This window comes from Delphinapterus leucas, chromosome 11, assembly GCF_059928025.1.
Source record: "Delphinapterus leucas isolate spDelLeu-1000000601 "Yukka" chromosome 11, BTC_Dleu_Yukka2, whole genome shotgun sequence".
NCBI lineage: Eukaryota > Metazoa > Chordata > Mammalia > Artiodactyla > Monodontidae > Delphinapterus > Delphinapterus leucas.
In genome coordinates, this window is record NC_143139.1 from 23,813,970 (window position 1) to 23,833,805 (window position 19,836).

At 39.4% G+C, this 19,836-nt stretch overlaps 1 protein-coding gene across 2 annotated transcripts in view; it reads left to right on the forward strand.

Moving 5' to 3' along the window:
* The window catches only part of CCDC91 (coiled-coil domain containing 91), a 411,994-nt gene that overhangs the window by 382,736 nt on the left and 9,422 nt on the right, over positions 1–19,836 (forward strand). Inside the window, exon 13 of one of the 2 annotated variants that reach the window (XM_089920442.1) lies at positions 17,096–17,512. The exons of the other annotated variant lie outside the window; for it this stretch is intronic. Coding sequence (XP_089776568.1) covers positions 17,096–17,104 — 9 coding nt within the window. The 3' untranslated portion in view covers positions 17,105–17,512. Of the gene's footprint in view, positions 1–17,095; positions 17,513–19,836 lie in introns of those variants that run through there. 2 annotated transcript variants of the gene reach the window in all.

The following is a 19,836-nucleotide window of genomic DNA, read 5'->3' on the forward strand; positions in this document are numbered from 1 at the left end:
ACCACCGGACACTGTGGAAAGCACTACCTTTATAAAGAAACATACTTTTCCTGTAATTTTTTAAATCTTTCTTTTTGCCTGCTTTCCATAACTGCTAAAATTGTAAATGTTTATAGATTTATAATAATGTTTAGCAGTGTTTCAAGTAGTAAAATTTTACTAATTGTCTAACACACTTTATTTTTCTTATAATTTTTTTCTTTCTCTCATAATGCAGGGAATAGACTTTTATACTTTGTATCAAATCAAAACTGACATGTTGGCAGCAGTTACATAAAATGAGATAAACTAAGTAGAAATATCAAATCAGGTTCTTTTAGGCTTGGAACCAGTCTGTAGGTTCAAAGTAGTCCAGATAAGCAGCTACAGTTATTGATGAGTGAGACATATTCTCTTTTATATGAATTAAATTCTTTCAAAGTGTCACAGTGATTCTACCTAATATAAACCCTTGGTTATGCTGGCAGTTCCCCACATGAAGAATTCTTTTGCTCAGGAATGTGTTTTATCTCTATTCCTTAGAATTTGAAATGCATATTCTCTATTATAGACGTTAAGTAATCTACCTGGGAAGCCTGAAAATTCTACATGGCCTATAATGCAGTGTTATGTAGACCTCAACCTTAAATGTAATGGTGCTGGTGCCCTCATTTTTTTATTCTCTCTTTCTATGTGATCTCTTCTGATTCCACAGCTTTACATACTCTCTGTATGCTAAAGACCACTGACTTTAAGTCCAAAGTCCTATATTCAGCTGCCTACCCTATATTTCCACTTAGATGTGGTACCTAACATGTCAAAAGCAGCGCTCTTCATCGCCACCTCACCTCTGCCAACCAGAGCTCTTTCTGTGTCTTTTCTAATATTTCCCATCTCAATGAATATATCATCCTTCTCCATTTCTCTCTTTTATCTCTCTCTCACTCTCTACTTCAAATTCAGTTCTGTCAGCTTTACTCCAAGACTTATCTTGAATCCATCTACTTTTTTCCATTCATTCTCATGACTACCTCCCTGACCAAACCCTGTGTCATCTCTTGCCTAGACTTGAAATAGTCTGCTCAGTGAGCCCTTGTTTCCATTCTTGTTCCCAAAAAAATCAATTCTCCACATTACAGCTAATGATTTCCTAAAACCTAAATTTATTGAACCAACTAATGTCTCTATGGGAAAATGCATTCATAATTTCACTTTGGATGCTAGGAACATATACAGTGTAGTAGGAATAGATTCAAATCATTGGTGATGGTTTCAGTCATTGGGGCAGGGTTGCCAACAGGATCAAGTGCAACTGGTAAAAGTATGACTGAGCTGAGGAAAAGGAGAAAGTTGGTAAATCAATAGTTAAGAGACCTGCAAGTGTGCAATGGGTATGTATATACTCTTTTGGGATCCAGCTGGTTCCTTTTCACGTCCTTTTCTTCTGTATGGCTTAAGCTTTGACCTGCCTGCTTCTCTACTATTACTTTTATCTACCAGAGTATTCCTCCTTGAAGGTTTACAGAATTCAACATTATAAATATCCACAATCTCTTAGATAGTCACTTCAAGATTGGTTAGGAATTTTATTCACAGAGGTGGGAAAAGTGGAAGTAAAATTTTCATCCAGAATTGTGTATACTACAAAAGAATATGTAGCTTCAGTCCATTCTGGGCATTTTCTGACTGAGCTAGCCCTGGCTTGGGGTATGAAGGACCAATATTTTCTCACCTTCATTAGCCTTCTTCTAGGGAAGAGAGAGGCTTCTCAGCCCTCATGAAAACTTTGTTCTCTCCTCTTCCTGCCATGTGGCACCACCAACCCTACCATTATAGTGGACACTGACAAATCAGGTAGGAAACTTCAGTAAGATGGGGGTGGGGTTGGAAGAAAGGGGGAGATAGCAAAATCCAAGAATTCCCAAACAGGAACACCCTGTCCTTTTATGAATAGCTGTTCTAATTATGATATATTCAATTGACTAACAGAAATGCGTGAGAGGTGGAATGTATCAGGTACCCCTGGGGCAGTCAAGCTTGCTTCAACAAGCTGAGATCACTATCAGGTAGCCATGATTCTTTCCTCTATGAAATAGAGAACATGGGATCATATAAGACCACAAGGTTGGAGCAACTCCATGAAATAATTTATGTCAAAACGAGGAGTTTTGGGCATGAGGTGATCTTCACTCTTAAATTTTGTGCTATAAGTATTTTTGCATACTTCTTTCTCTTAAAGAATGAAAAAATAAGAGGAAGGCTGTATCTTTAGTTTGCTCAATGAGAAGGAAAAATTGTAATTGGATACCCTTACTGTCAATCATTTAGCAATGCTTCTGGATAGAGATTAGGGGAACTTTCTATATATGCATTGTGTAATATGATAACCACTAGCTATGTGGGGCTGTTGAACTCTTGAAATGTGGCTAGTGTGACTGAGGAAACTAATTTTTAAATTTTATTTAATTGTAATTAATTTAAATTTATATAGCCACATGTGACTAGTGGCTACCATATTGTAGATTTTGAATCTAGGAATATCCTTGCCAGGGAAAAAGCCGTGACCAGGTTTATTACCCCTGATCTTTAAAACAGTCATATTTGTTCTCTTCCACCCGTCTTAAGATTAGTGTGGAGAGTAAGGAGGTCATGAGTACAAATGGCGTGTGAAACTCTCTAAGGAAAGGTATTTCGCCAGCAGAAAGCTGAGAAGACAGTGCTGTTGAGAGTTAATGTTATCATGACTAAAGAGTAAAAGAGACCTAATAAGTCAGGATAACCCTCTGACTAATGTATGACTCTCAGAGCTAGGAACATTTGTAGTTGAGTGCTTGCAAAGAAAAGAGATCTCTCTGATCTTTGGCCAAAACTTTTCAAAAAATCAGAAATTCATCTCCTAAATTTGAGGAAATACTTTAAATTTAGTCTTGGTTTGCTTTTGAGAGGGATCTGGAGAATCAATGTAACTTTAATTTTGAAAATTAAGCAGAAATTGAATAACCTCATTATTCAGTTAATTCAGAATAATTCAATTTATTTATTATTCACAATTGAATAATAAGGATTCAGACTTCCAAAATGGATTTTTAATTAATAAAAAATAATGTCTAATTAGTTATGAGTCTTCAAAAATATTTACACTGTCTCCCAATAATTGAATTTGTTGAGAAATATCATTTCATTTAAAAAACACGTGTTGAGCTCCTACTATGTGTCATGTATTGTGCTAGACATAAACAACTAGTTAATACTCTTAACAGTTCTTTTTAAGAAGAGGAAACTAAGGCTGAGAGCGGGTCAGTAACTCGCCAGTGATCACTGCTTTACAAGCACTGCTTCATCAGGTATGAAGCTGGGTTCCAACCCACGTCTACCTGATGCCAAAGTCCATGCTTTTCAGAAGGGGAAACATTTTCTTCCGCCAGTTACGTTCACCTATTTTATTTAACCTAGCCACTCAGTCTGTTTGGATTCACTTTTGTGATGTATCCCCCACCAAAGCATGCTGATGATCTTAAAGAATTTACAAACTCCAGGCTCAGCTTCTTGGCAACCAGGTTATTCTGAGTGGTGCATCGCCAAACCTGCACTAAACCCTGTAGCTTATTGGAGTGTTAGGGTTTCTGCTGATGGGGCAAAGTTGTGGGAAAATCATTTCCCTTCTAAGCCAAATTCCATTTAATTGCCATTGTTTACCTGGTGGGAAAAGATTTACATTCCACAGCTCAGACAAATCAATACTGCTTAATACCGTGATTTAACTTGGAGCTACACTAGCTAAATGACAGGAACGCCTGGCTGGAATATAAAGTCAAGATATCAACTACTACCCTATTGGCTAATATAACCTAACAATAAAGATTCTTCCAAAAGACTAATCTTCTCCCAAGCTCTAATCAATTCTTAAGGGAAATCATCAGTCCAAATCAATAATAACTTGATGGTGTGATGAGCATTATAACCTTACATTTTCAGAGAAGAAAATAGAAATGGCTTGACTAACGTAATTTAATTCTAAGTCTTAGTCATAGAGCACAACACAGAGCCAAGAATCACTAGCTCCTTTCCTCAAATTTTACCTATTATTTGAAATTGATACAGCTCACCAGTGATATTAACATCAGAAATTACATCACATCTTAAGTAATTTGGAAATACACGATAAGAGTATTGTTTCCATTGCAAAACTTTACTGAGAAGATTTGTATGGTTCCCTTTTATAATTTATCACAGTTTATTCAGGATGGAGCCAGTTTATTCAGGATGGAGCCAGTTTATTCAGGATGGAGCTGGGTTCAAGACTCATGTCCGTCAGCTTAGTATTTACCCTCCCTTGTGCCTCAGTTTCCTCAGTTTTAGACAATAAAACTCACATCATAAGCTTGTTAGATTAATACATGTAAAACCATTAAAATAATGTCTGACCCACAGTTCAGAGTTTATGTTCTGTATTCATAAAGAGTAAAGTTGCTGTTTACATTACCTTTACTTTAAAATTTTTCATTATCATTTTTGTTAATATTTTTCATATTGATAGAATGTCACTTTTTAGCTTTTAAGAATACTTTTGTTATATTGATCCATTTGTTCAGATTGATGATTTTTCTCTTCTGTCAAACCATGTCTTAATTTATTTGAAACACATTTATGATCTGTCATGTTTCAGCCAGATGTCCCATTAGCTTCTAAGTAAGCTTAGAATTCTGTAAAACATCTTCAGAGAGGGCGTATAATAATGCTTTACGGAATGATTTTTTTTTCCAGTGGTGGCAAAAATTTTGAGAATTCTAGAATGCTCTTTCCTTCAACAGTTATCTAAAGTTAAGCCCTGAGCATCTGACCTCCATGCAGCCTCCATATTTCACTGTTGTGATTGTCTAAGGTATGTTTACCTTCAACAGACCTAGTCCCCTCATCTCTTTCTCCTGCTCCTGGGCCAGTCTGCTGCATTCCTGTCTGCTGTGAAGAGTGGTGACAAATACTAATCTGAACTAGACCACAGTCGCATGAAGTCAGATGGAGGACTTGGCCTTGTATCAAACCTTAAAGCAGAGGGGAAGGGTGGAAATGCTGTCTTGTAAATAGCAAGCCACCCAGTGCGTAAGCCCTGAAAACATGTAAATAACACTACATCTCATATGCTTTATTTCTCAATTTTGTCGTGCTCCCTTTGCCAGCTAGTTTAACTGAGTATGATTTGCAATGTTATTTTATTGAACATTTTTTGACAATTTGAGTACAGCTCTGAATGTAGTATTAAATCCTCTTCTGGCTCAGCAGATTGCAAAATTGCACGCTCTGTCTACACATCAAATCCTAGGTCTGGAGGGGAATTCAGACTTGACCTAGTCCAGCACATCCAGAAAACACTGCATTTGAGCTCTCTCATAGCAGATGGTATTTCAAGCTATCCTAAATGACATCTTTACAAGAAGATTAATTATATTATTACAGACTTTCACACAAAGGTTAAAATTAAGCTTGGCTTCCATTTCTTATAAATTCATACAATTTTTTCTTCTTGTTCAAGGATCTCTAGCCAACTCCAATGGCTGGACCAGTAAGTTTAATCACACTTCTGTGACTAGGAGGAAACTAAATATCATAAATTATGTTAACAATTTAGTTCTAAATTCTTTGTGTCAGCTTTATGTGTCAGGTTTGGGATTGGTCAATTTTTTTAATCCATCAGGGATCCAGTGTTGCAGAAGTCCTAAAGAAAAGCTATTCTGAAGAATTCTCAGAGAATCAACCCAATTCTGGCAACTCTTTTATAGAGATTTTGGGATGACCAGAAACTACACTGGGCACAATACTTAAAGCTTTGGCCTAACATGAATTTAAATTATAATTGCATTATAATATTTTCTAAGAATTCCATAAGAAAAATATTGTATATGGTCAAAGGAAGGAAAAATTGCTTTAATCAAAGTCCCAATGATTGAATAGCATATATTCAGTAACAGAATGAAGATTTACCTCGGAACCATTGGGCCTTCTATCCTCGCAGTTTCTATTATTATTTAGAATTGTTTTTCAGTTATAAGTTGACAAAGATAGATTGCTTTAAAATTTTAGCTATATGGCATTTTAAAGTTCTTTTAAAATAAATTCACATTGATTTTAAACTTAGCTCTAGTTAGATTTTTAATATGTGCTCAAATTGCAGAATTCTTCATAATCAACATCTAATATCTGTTCATTTCATTTATGATTAAGTAGTCTCTTCATCCATTTATTTATTTTTTAAAAATTATTTTCCCCTCTTAAAAGAAACTTATTGCTCTGTTATGTGTTTGCTTGGAAATCATTCAAACTGTAGAGACTTCTGGTCTTATTCTCTCCAGTTCTTCTCTGTTTCTGGGACAGAGGGTGGATCGTATTTCCGTAAACCGTGGCAGTTAGATGGGGCAGCGCTATGATACTAATGGATGATGAGCAGAACTGAAGTGTATCATGTCCAAGCCAAAACATTCAGTTACTGCTGCCAGACTCACCAGCCCAAAGCTCTCTCCCCCTGCCAGGTGACAGTGGAAGAGACCCCGTGTTGAGATTGTGGAGATACAAGATCAAAACAGCCTACATCACTGAGTTGCTTCAGGAAGGACAGTTGGCTTGGAGGGTCTCCTATATCCACATATGGTTTTAATTGAGTGAGAAATAAACCTTTTTTTGGCATGTCAAGTCGCTGAGATCTGGGAGTTTTCTATTATTGCAGCATAAACCTGATCTATCTTAATATAACTAGACAAGATAAAAGAAAACTCAGGAGGAGATCTAACTTCCTTGAGAATCTTACTGAGACCTACTTAGACCTTATTGTCCCAAAGAAGATCAATCAACTTCCTCAGCAATGAATGTTGGTTTAGTGTCTAATGTTTGTAGTCACTACACAAGATACCTGGGATACAAAGATGTTGAGGATACAACCCCTTGCCTTAAGATTGCTGTAAAAGTACTTCCTGGGATGATGTCGAGCTATTCAAAATTGGGAAATTTTACTGAAAACATTTTTCTTACCAAAATCCTTAATCTGAAAATAGCACATGCGCGCACACACACACACATATATTGTGTGTACGCATCATACATTGTTATGCATTCAGTCTGCATGAATGTTATACATATATGTGTATGTATATATTTGAAGGGGTGGGGGAGAGAGAGAAAGATACAAGGCACCCCATTCTTCAGTTGCTCTTTCACTAAATTCCAAAATCCAGACAGAATAAATTTGTAATCAGTGTAGTTGTGGTCTACCTGACACTGCCTTGCACAGAATAAAAATGGCTCCCTGATAAAATGGAAATCACATATTTCATTTCCAACCAGTCTGTAACTGGGCATTTTGTTTGTTTGTTTTCTTTCTTTTGCAGAATGGGTCAAAGTAGTCTGAAATGAATTAGTGCAATATGAAAAATATATATAGATAGATAAATAGATAGATTTTTTTTTTTACCATTACATCGCATTTACACTTAGTTGCAGTTTTTTGTACTAAATCAAATGTAGATTTTTATTGAATTACTGTTAATGCCAAAGAACTGTTCAGTCAAATAGCTGTTTCATGGTTGCACCTTAGCTTGCCTCTGGCCTACCTGTGCCACTGGGTGCTGACATACCCTTCATATATCACAGGAGTGAAGACACTAATTTATGGAAAATCTGGGCTTAGTTTTTCTTCATTTAATTGAATAATCCAGTTCTTGAAATTATCATTAATAAAGAGATAATTATGATTAACATTTCTACGCACCTTTTCATAACTAAGGGTTTCTTTTAACATGTATTTCAGCCCTACAATACCTCCTTCAAGTGGCTAATGGTGTTCTTATATCACATGTTAGAAAAGTAAGACTAATTAGCTTATCTAAGAGACACAGTTATCAAGTGAACAAACTACCATCCAAACTCAGGTCTGTTCTCTGATAACATATGTCAGCACATTTTTTAATATAAAAAATCCTTTTTGCAAATACTCCTTTTATAAAATATTCCTTTTTAAACCACAAGGATTCAAAACTCCAGACTGCTCTTAGAATTACCTAAATAATCTCTAACAGCATTTCTAGAGGGGTAGTCGTGGGTCACCTGCATCAGAGTCAGCTGGGGTGCTTGCTAAAATGCAGATTTCTGGTCTCCTACCTAAATTTTGTGAATCAGAATCTTCTGAAGAACATTTCAGAAATTTTCATTTTTAACTTATTTTCCAGATGACTCTAATATACAGTAAAGTTTGAGAACTGCTGAAACATACTTACAATCATTATTCCCAAGCAACTGGGAGACTCTCAACCCTTACAGAAGTGACTCCAATTTTATCAAAAGAACATCTCAATAAGGCCCTTTATGTTTGACCACGTGACCCATGTCAAGAATCTAAGGTGTGAATTCAGTTTAGCTAATAGTAGGAGCCAAGGAGATGCTGTGGTAACCAAAGAGCAAGGGGTAAGGAGAGGAGTACTTTTTCTTAATTTGGAGAGTAATTTGAAGAAACACTGAACATAAACATACTAACACATTACTTTAAAATATGACATTGAATGCTGGCTTTAGGAAACATAAAAAAGGCCAAAATTTATAAATTTGGAGGCTTATGCTAAAGAAAAATTTGAATATAAAAATGAAGTAGGTGGTTGGGGGTGGAGAAGTTAAGCAAGAGGTTGTCTATCACTGGATGGAGAGAAGAGAAACAGACAAGTAGAGGGTGTGAAGAGCAGCATTTGAAAACAAAACACAATCTTTACACACATTCTTTTAACACAAGGTTAAGTGGTGGTATCCTGTTTTGCAGTTTCAAAACTTGAGTCACAGAGAAGTCCCATGAATTGCCAAAGTTCAATCGGTTAGTCAATGGCAGAACAAACCCAACTTTACTCCAGTGACTCCAAACCCACTGCTTTTCCACCTAGTTGTATTACATTTTCTTTTGTTTTAAACCTTCCAACTAGTTTTCAGTCCGTCTGAGGATATTGTATCTGTCTGAGTCAATATGAACTAATATGGCAGAGCTTTGGGTAAGCACATTAGCATTTTTGAGTCTTTCTTGCAATTTTTCCCCCTTTGGAATAATTACAGACTGCTGTGTTTTAATTATAGTGACTTTTAGGATGCTCCAGATTTCTCCCAAACAGTTGGCTTTTGTATTTTCTTCTTCTACCTTTCATCTTAAGATTTCTAAACTCTTCTGTATCCCAGTGAAATTTTTCCTTAAGAAGAAACCCTAAGTGATATATAGTCCACCTGAGTGACATGGCGGAGGAAGACACAAATTAGCTCCACTGAATACTAGGTGTAAATGCTTTCAGGTAGCTCTTCTTAGTTGAAAACAGTATAAAGCAATATACTCCTTTTCCAAGCCATCTGGAGGCAACTTACTGGCAACGAACAACATGGTCTACATAAAAGTAATAATTCTGATTTCTGTGTGTCATCTGCATGTTGCACAACTCTGTAAATTATGCATAGAAACAGAAATTAGGAAAAGAAAGCAGCTCTGCAATGTGCTGTGATTAAAGGATCACCAAGCATCACCTTACTTGGCTGGTAGTTAGGATCTATGTTTGTTTATTTTTAAAAAAATATGCAGGCGTAATGGAATGGCTCCTCCTATAATGTGCAAAGTAAATAGATAATTGTATTTTGAAGGCAGCAGTGTCCTTTCCATAAATCCATATATCAGGTTTTTCTGCCCATTAAGATTCACCTTCCTGTGGTATATTTAAGAAAGAAAAGAAACTATTTCATATGTGTTTCTGAATCGTCAGTGATTGCTACTCACCTGAGATATATGGTTCTTTCTCTCCTTGGTGTGGCACTGCCGCCTCTTCAAAGGATTCCGTAGTTCTGTAATTTTTGTCTTTTAAAAAAAACTGCTTTGTTGAGGTATGATTGAAATGTAAAAGCTGTACATATTTAGTATATACAACTCGATGAGTTTGGGAATAAGTATTCACATTGAAACTGGCACCACCATCAAGGCCATAGACATATCCGTCACCTCCCAAAGTTTCCTCCTACCTCCTTTATTGTAAGAAAAACAATAACTATTAATATTATTATTTTGTAATAGAACACTTAACATAAGATCCACCATCTTAGAAAATTTTAAGTATACAGTATAGTATTTCTATCTATAGGCACTATGCTGTATAGTAGATATCCTGAACTAATGTATGGTATTTAACTGGAACTTTGTACCCTTTGATTACAACCTCTTCATATCCCCATAGCTCCAACCCCTGGCAATCATCAGTGTACCGTCTGCTTCTATGAGTTTGACTGTTTTAGATTATACATATAAGTGAGATCATACAGTATTTGTCTTTCTGTGTTTGACTTAATTCACTTAGTATAATGTCCTCCAGGTCTATCCATGTTGTTGTAAATGGTAAGATTTCCTTCTTTTTTACAAAGGCTGAATACTATTTTATTTTATGTATATCTCACATTTTCTTTATCCATTCATCTGTCAATGGACATTTAGGTTGTCACTATCTTGGCTACCATGAATAATGCTGCAATGAACATGGTAGTGTAAGTATCTCTGTGAGATCCTGATTTCAATTCTTTTGGATAAATACCCAGAAGTGGGATTGCTGGATTATCATATGATAGTTCTATTTTTAATTGTGTCATGTCCTTCTTTACTGCCATCTCACAGTTACAGACATGTGGCTGGAATTCTATCCAAAATATATAAAGAATTTTTAAAGCTCAACAATCAGAAACAAATGACCAATGCAAAAAATGGTCTAAACACCTTAACAGACACCTCACCAAAGACATATAGATGGCAAATAAGCATATGAAAAGATGCTTCACTTCATATGTCATCAGAAAAATGCATATCATAACAATGAGATACCACTACACACCTATTAGAATAGCCGAAGTGGAGATCACGGATGATATCAAATGCTGGTGGGGATGCAAAGTGACAATTTAGCGGAAGACAATTTGGTGGTTTCTTACAAAACTAAACATACCCTTATTATACAGTCTAGCAATTACAATCCTTGGTATTTACCCAAAGAAGCTGAAAACTTATATTCACACAAAAATCTGCACATGGATGTTTATAGTAGCTTTATTCATAATTGCCAAAACTTGGAAGCAACCAAGATGTTCTCCAATAGGTGAATGGATAAATAAACTGTGGTACATCCAGACAATGGAATATCATTTCACACTAAAAAGAAATGAGCTCTCCGATCATGAAAAGACATGAAAGAAACTTAAAAGCATAATAGTAAGTGAAAAAGGCCAATTTGAAGTGGCTACATATCGTTTGATTCCAATTATATGACATCCTGGAAAAGGCAAAACTATGGAGATAGTAAAAATAATAGTGGTTGCTAGGGGCTAGGGTGGAAGGAGGGATGACTATGTGGGGCACAGAGGATTTTTAGGGTAATAAAACTATTCTGAATGATACTACAGGGGTGGATACATTTGTCCAAACTCGTAGAATATACAATACAAAGAGTGAACCTTAGTGTAAACTGTGGACTTGGGTGATGATGTTGTGTCAGTATAGGTTCATCGGTTGTAGCAAATGCACCACTCTGGTGGGAGACGTTGACAATGAGGGCTTCAGCTATGCATGTGTGGAAGCAGGGGCTATGTGGGAAGTCTCTGTACTTTCCTCTCAATTTCGCTGTGCACCTAAATCTGCCTTAAAAGACAGTCTTTTAGTGAAAGAAACGAAAAACAGTAAGAAAGAAGTCAGCTACAAACTTTCTAATGCTGCTGACTTAGCTGTAAGTAACTGGAAGCTCTGTCATTACACTAAAAAATATAAAACCTGGCGGAGTAGCCGTGTCCATGGAAGCAGCTGCTACACCAGCACATTCTGACTGACCCGCTGCACAGACAGCACAACCGGTAGCCACGTTCACAATGGACTTGGGACACATTTTAGCCCCAAATAAGCAGGATATGTAAAGAAGGAAAAGAACTCTGAATGTTGATGCACAAACCCGGGCCTCTCCCACGGAACCGCAATAAGCGTGCTCAGCAAAGATGGAACTGAAGCTAAGAACTTAGAGCTGGACCACAGTTGGCTTGGCTGGCATCAGAGCAGACGGGGTGGTCGGACCCTGACCTGGCATGAGACGGGAAATTTGGCTGCAGGACAGAAGGGCACACTCTGCATTAGGGCAAAGTCTCAAAGGAGCCCTGGTGTCCCGTCGTGAGAGATGGAAGCTCTTAGATAAGCAGAGGGACAAGGCTCCGGCAGGGCATGTAAGGGAACAAGGTTTCAGGCAGGAAAGTAGGGGAGGGGCTTGGAGAAGGCTTGGTGGGGGTAGGGTTTTTAATGTCTGAAACCAGGATTGGCCGTGGAGAGTTATCTTCTGAGGTCTTTAGCTCCCATTAATAAATGACAGCAACTTAACCTGCACTCTACATCCTAATGGCGCAGCAAAACCACTGCCTCTCGGCCTCACACTCACGATGCTGATCCGCTTTTGCCTGTTTTTTTCTAGGACGGGTAAAGTGTCACAACTCGGGCTTAGGCCTCCCTGGGGTAAACATCAGGCATTCGCCTTGCCGTTGGCCAGAGAGCTGCCTGTGGTCACACATCAGAGACAAATTAACACTGGCACCAACCTTGCATTTGGGAGACAGGGTAAGAGTTTACAGGCTCCTGAGCGCTTTCACAGCCCCTCTCACTGAATCCTCAGATCACATCTGGTGCTGCTCAGGCACATCTGGAAGGCCAGGCATGGGTGGACCACGTCTGTAAGAGTGGGGGTGGGGGTGGGGAGGGAAGACACATCGGGCACTCTTCCCTCCCCACCTTCCTGCCTGTCACTCTCTTCAAAGAACTCAGGGCAGGGAGTCAGCACACGGGGCTTCTGAGCCCCATCTTCCTACTGACTGACTGTGAGCTCAAGGGCAAAGTCAATTACATATCAGGTGATTTCTAAAGTTCCCTCCAGCTTCAAGGTACATTCAAGGTCACATTCTGTGACAACCGGGAGAGGTAGACAGCAAGGCTAGTGATGCCTTCCTTGAAAATGGAGACCCTGTTATTCAAAGAATTTAATAATTCCTACCACCAGTTACACAGGTGATAAGTGTCTCTGGACACTTTCACTTAGTGTTTTTATCACGATATCATGCACACACACACACGCGCACGCGTGCGCGCGTGTGAGCACACCTGTGGATTATCCTTGACCTGCTTGGATCTGGCTCAGATAAAAGAATCCGTGTTTTCACCTAAACTGTACTAATTACTTGGACAGTAGCTGGCTAAATAAGATTTCACAGATTGACAGCCTGCACACAGGATTTGTCCTGAAGCCCTATTTTATTTGGCTGCCTGAGTGTTTTGTTAAAAAAAAAAAAAAAAAATTAACATGTGGCGACATTTTAAATTTGGGATATTTTACATAAAAACTGAAATGTTTCAATTCTCTTAAAAAAAAAAAGATCTGGCAAAATGACAATAACTGGCTGAAATGAGTTCATCATTATACTGTCCTTTCAGTTTGTGTTTTCCAGTCTTGGCACTGTTGAGATTTGGGGCTGAATAATTCTTGCTGGTGGGGGGTTGCCCTGGGTAGTTGAGCTTTTCAGTCCTGTGCCCACGAGATGCCAGTAGAAGTAGCACTTTTCCTTCTGTGTGACAACCAGTGGTGACATTGCCAATGTCCCCTGGGGAGAGGGGGGCAAATTGCCTCTGGTTGGGAACCATGACTGCCTGTCAGCGTTTGAGTAGTGATCCCTGGACAATAGAATTTTAGAGCCGGAAAATGTGTAGTGCTACCCTCTGCTTTTACAGAGGAGGAAACTGAAGCTCATCCAAGAGGTGAAGTAACTAGCTCAAAGTGGCACAACCAGGACAGCTAGGAACAGAGCTAGGGCTGGAACCCTGATCCTCTGAATCTTTGGGCAATGCACTTCTCCCCTCCACTTGCCGCCTTCCAGGCCCCCACTCACCTGCCGGCTCCTAGGGCTTTAGTTCCTGACCTGGGAAGTCTGACTGCTCCTCTCTGCCCTCTCCAGAGCACACTGAGCCCTGCTTGGGGTGCCCTGATGAGTGAAACTGAGCAGCCCTTCACTTGCGGGGAGCACCTCCCCAGCCAAGGCTGCCTGTGCTGTCTCACTCAATAGGAAGGGTTGTTTTGTAAACACTGACCTTGTTCTCTGCTCATTCAATAAGGATTGTCCTCATTCCCAGCTGATTGAGATCACCAGTCTCTCCTGCATTCTTGAAGCAACATTTCCTCTAAAGTCACTTATAAAATGTGCGGCCAGACCACATGTTTGTCTGAAGTCGTTTGTCACTCTGCAAACTCCTCAGGAACATGGTCATCCTACAACAGTCAGATGATGTTATTTATACACTTAGAGCTTGTTTCACCGTCGCAGGTCTTGTCCTTTTTGATTAAAAAATGGTTTTAAGGACATATTAATGATTTCCCACAAGAGATATTTTCTTTTCAGAATAAGAGATTCCTCTGGCATGAGAAAGTACATGTCAAGGCTCTTTGGGCCAGGAGCCCCCAGTACTTGGGTTTACTTTCGGCTCTTCCACTGTCGGTCTGTATGGGCTGGGCAGGTCCATAGCCTTCTCAACTATAGAACTGTGTGTGAGTGTGAGTGGCCGTGAGATCCCTGGAAGCTCTCACATGGAGTTAGTTATGTTCTTGTTTCATCTGTTAGAGTCCATGTGAGATTTCTCCCCTTATCAAGTCCTGTTCTAATTGGTCTATTGCATTTTTGACAGAGAAAGCCCCAAAGACACCTGTTATAAAATGTTATTCTTTTACATACCTACAGGGGGCCACCCCATAGATTAAGTAGAAATTTTCCTAGTTAATAGTGAAATGCCTTAGTTAGAAAGTAGCTTTGCCAGATGGTCAAATAGTTCTTCACTCAGTGTGTGGGCATGTCCTCCTTGGATGTCCTGCTGAAGTGAGAATCATTTGAGCATGGAATGACGCGTGTCCCCCTCCTCCCCCTCTCACCACCTTCAATCCTCCCATGCAGTGTAGGAGGACTTGTCATGTGTTTTCCTACATTGTGATCCGGAGCTTCTGGATCACTGCCATGTGACCACTCAGCACTGCCATACATGTGTTCTTGTTGTCTTGTTTTCCATTCTGGATACATCTCTCCCTGGTATAGTTTCCTACCATCTATGCTTCTGATCATCTCATCCTTTTTTTTTCTCTTATTTTCTTTTCTTTTCTTTCCTTTTCTTTTTGTTTTGTTTTGTTTGTTTGTTTGTTTTGCGGTACGCAGGCCTCTCACTGCTGTGGCCTCTCCCGTCGCGGAGCCCAGCCTCCGGACGCGCAGGCCCAGTGACCATGGCCCACGGTCCCAGCCACTCCGCGGCACGTGGGATCCTCCCGGACCGGGGCACGAACCCGCGTCCCCTACATCGGCAGGCGGGCTCCCAACCACTGCGCCACCAGGGAAGCCCCTCCTTTACTTTTCTTTTGTTTTCTTTGAACTTGGGGAGAAAAGAAACTCTGCATGAAAGGTAATGATAATAGCAGAACAGCATATAAAATTGTAGTTGGTAACATTCCTTTGTGTCATGTTTGGGGTCAGTCTGATCATGGGTGTGTCTGGACAAGTGGAGAGGGGGAAGGAGAGCCATAGGAGCTGAGATGCAGGAACTGAAGAGATGAATCAGGAGTTAAGGGTGGGCTGCAATTTGGACTCACCCAAGACACACCTGATTCTGAACATAGCTCTAGCTATAAGACTGCCTACTGGGGATAACCTGGTCAGGAGTGGTTGAGGAACTGGGCAAGGCTGGGCCCATAGATGAAGCCTTCACTGCCTAAACTGAGCAGGGCCAGAAAGCCAATGTAGTGAGAGTCATTTTATCTCCAAACCTCAGCCATGCTTAATCTGACCCACATTGTGTGCCTCTGTGTGGATATACATACACCTTATACTTATATCTCTTTATTAAGAATGAAATCAAATTGATTTAAGTTTTTGTTTAACATTGACTTTGTATCAAACGTTTTACCTATTATTTTAGCAGAAGGTCACAAGAAATGCTAAGGACAGTTGCTAGCTGCCCTTGAGTATATGTTCTCCCTTTCTTCCTTAGCAAGAAAGTCCTAAAGTTTAGCTGGGCACGTGGCACCTCAGCTAAAGACTCCATCTTCTAGCCCATCTTACAGACTGATGTGACCATGTGACTAAGTGCCAATGGGATGTGAGCAGAAGGGATGTAAATGACGTGCCTTTTGCACCCTCGAAAAGGGAAGGATTATGCCCCGCTTCATCCTCTTCTCTCCAACTGGCTGCAAAGCAGACATGAAGGCAGGAGTTGGGAACAGACAGTTTTAGCCCCGAGATGAAAGTTGAGTGTTAAAGATTTAAAACAGGACCGGAGGAGCCTGGTCCTGAAACTGTGGAGTCTAGATTGGTTATGGTCAGACGGTGTCATGAGAGAGAAATAAACTCCTGCCTCTTTTGAGCCACAATTATTTTGACTTCTGTTACAACAGCCAGACCTGTTTTCTAACACTTGCATTCATTTTTCTACCCTCTGTGCAAATGAGCATCTGAGCCTCAGAGGCAAATAACTTGCCTAAAATCATCTATAGAGCAGTCCCTCCAAGCAACCAAATGTCTTGCTTTCTCTTAGATGTCATCTCTCATATGGAAATGCCAGTGAAATCATACAGCTCTTTCCCCCCACCGAAAGGAATGCCCTAGTCTGAAGCAAGGGTACGCCTGGCTAAGTGGGCAGCGGTGCTTTCTGTTAACCTCTGTCCTGGGACTCCAACCCAGGCTGAGCTAGTTTTGCAACTAAGATAATCCATATGGTATGTCAGAGGCTGAGCTAGTTTTGCATCAGAGGCTGAGCTAGTTTTGCAATTAAGATAATCCATATGGTACGTCAATAAATCATAATCATGATCATCTTTACTTTGTACCAATTTTACTACTAACTGTTTACATTTAAGGGCTTTGGTTTGGAATTTTATATAGTTAAAACGAAATTGTTTAGCCCCGAAACAGAGAATATGTTCCAAGGTATTTTATTTGTTCACTTAAAATTTTTAAACATTGCATGTTAGTGAGATGTGGATTGTGACAGCTATCATGGCATCTCTAATTTATTTTCTTTCAGGAGGCCTGAGGAGCTACTCATGAGATGCCAAATGAGAGGACAGCACACTTTCTTGGTCATCTCTGACTAGCTCTCTTGCATCTTCATGGTGATCTCAGTGCTTCTAATTCCATTTGGAAATTTCTGGACTTGTTCTAAGAACTACTTGTGCAGGACAGCTCAGTTATATCTGTGAGCCATAACTGAATGTCTCTTATCTCTGAAGCTATTTCCAAGATAGGCAAACAAAGGGAGAGGCAGGAAGAAAATTTCTTTCCTTCTGCATATGCAAGCACTGGTTAACCATGGAGTACAACAAAGGTAAGGTATTATACTGTCTGTAGGACTGGAAAAGCCCTTGCATCAACCACTGTGTTCAGAAATTGTGTTTTTACTTTTGCCCCTTCCACAATCTCTCATTAAATATTTCTCCCTCTTCCCAGTGTTATCTATCAATTATGAAATGCCGTTTAACTAGAGCATCTGAGCTCTCATTCACCGAACATTTTTACAGTTTATTGTTCTTTATCTAGATGTCTCATCCATTTTATACAACTTCTTTTATCAACGATAAGTGAAATATAGATCTTACATCTTTACTGCTCAGAGAAATACATTCTTATGGTAACGTATATGTGGTTGGGGGCAGTGATGGTAAGGGGGAAGAAAGATGGTTGTCAACTGATTAAAAGGTTAGGCTTATTGTCTGTCTTGTCAGGACTGTGAGTAGTCACACAGCATGGAAGCGAGGCAGTATGGATTTATTCAACTACAAATATTCTTTTTTTTAAAATTGAAGTATAGTTGATTTATAATATTACATTAGTTTCAGGTGTATGACTTAGTGATTCAATATTTTTCTAGATTTTACTCCATTTAAAGTTATTACAGAATGATGGCTATATTTCCCTGTGCTATACAATGTATCCTTGTAGCCTATTTATTTTATACATAGTAGTTTGTATCTCTTAATCCTTTACCCCTATCTCACCCCTCACCTCTCCCCTCTCCACACTGATAACCACTAGTTTATTCTCTATATCTGTGAGTCTGTTTTTTATACATATTCATTTGTTTTAGTTTTTAGATTTCACATGTAAGTAACAGAGTACTTGTCTTTCTTTGTCTGACTTATTTCACTAAGTGTAATACTCTCCATACTATCCAGAGCAATCTACAGATTTTAATGCAATTCCTATCAAAATACCCATGACATTTTTCAGAGAACTAGAACAAATAATATTAAAAATTATATGGAACCACAAATAGACCCTGAATTGCCAAAGCAATCTTGAGAAAAATGAACAAAGCTGAAGGTGTCATTCTCCCTGACTTCAAACTATACTACAAAGCTACAGTAATCAAAATAGCATGGTACTGGCACAAAACAAACACATAGATTAAAAGAACAGAATAGAGAGCTGAGAAATAAACCCACTCACCTATGGTCAATTAATCTATGACAAAGGAGGCAAGAATATACAATGGAGAAAAGGTAGTCTCTTCAATACGTGGTGCTGGGAAAGCTAGACTGCTACATGTAAAAGAATGAAATTAGAACATTTTCTCACACCACATACAAAAAAAAAAAGCTCAAAATGGATTAAAGGCCTAAATGTAAGACATGAAACCATAAAACTCCTAGAAAAAAAACATAGGCAGAACACTCTTTGACATAAATCGTGGCAATATTTTTTTGGACCTATCTCCTAAAGCAAAGAAAATACAAACATTCTTGAAGGCTTGCTATGTGCCTCTGCCTAGGGATAAAACATTGATAAGAGTCTACTTCTGGGCTTCCCTGGTGGTGCAGTGGTTGAGAGTCCGCCTGCCGATGCAGGGGACATGGGTTCGTGCCCTGGTCCAGGAGGATTCCACATGCCACGGAGCAGCTGGGCCTGTGGGCCATGGCCGCTGGGCCTGTGCGTCCGGAGCCTGTGCTCCGCAATGGGAGAGGCCAAGGCAGTGAGAGGCCCGTGTACCGAAAGAAAAAAAAAAAAAGAGTCTACTTCTGCCTCAGGAAGCTTATAATCTACAGGGAGGCCAAGTAACCAGTGATTTTAAAACCCTATGCTGGGGGACGTCATGGGGATGTTTACAGGGTGCTAGAGGAAAATGTAGTAGTGACATCCAACTCAGTCTTGGAGAATCAGGGATGGTTTTCTGGAAGAGAGGGTGATATTTAGGTGAAGCCTGAGTAGAAGCTGCCCATGTGAAAAGGCAGAGAATAGCATCGCAGGACTCCAGAGATGAGAAAAAGTAAGTTTGGGAACACTGAGTAGTTCCAGACATCTGGAGCATAGAGTGGGAGTGGCTGACTGATGACAGCCAAAGCAGGGACCATCTTCAATGTCCAGGAGAGCTGAGATATCAAGTAGGTAGGGGTCAGAGGTCGAAGTAAACAGGCATCCAGCCAGGCTGGGGAAGTTTCATCCTCATCAGTGCTGAAGTTTGAGGCTGGCAGAGAGGAAAATTTTAAAAGAAAACTAGAGAGCTTTACTTGATGTGAATATTTTATTGAGTGAGAAACAAATTGTTCACCATGAGGGGTACTTCAAACCCCAAACTGGTATGAAGCACAGAGATATGATGTTACGAGATGCTCATAAAGTGAAAATGAGGAAGGTGTTTCCCTTCACAGTGATTGGTTATTTCAGTGGTGGTTTCCAGATGACAGAGGATTGCTTACAAGTGATTATCTTACACCATTTAAGGAAGATGAATTAAATTTCTTTTATGATTATCTGTGGCATTTACAAGAA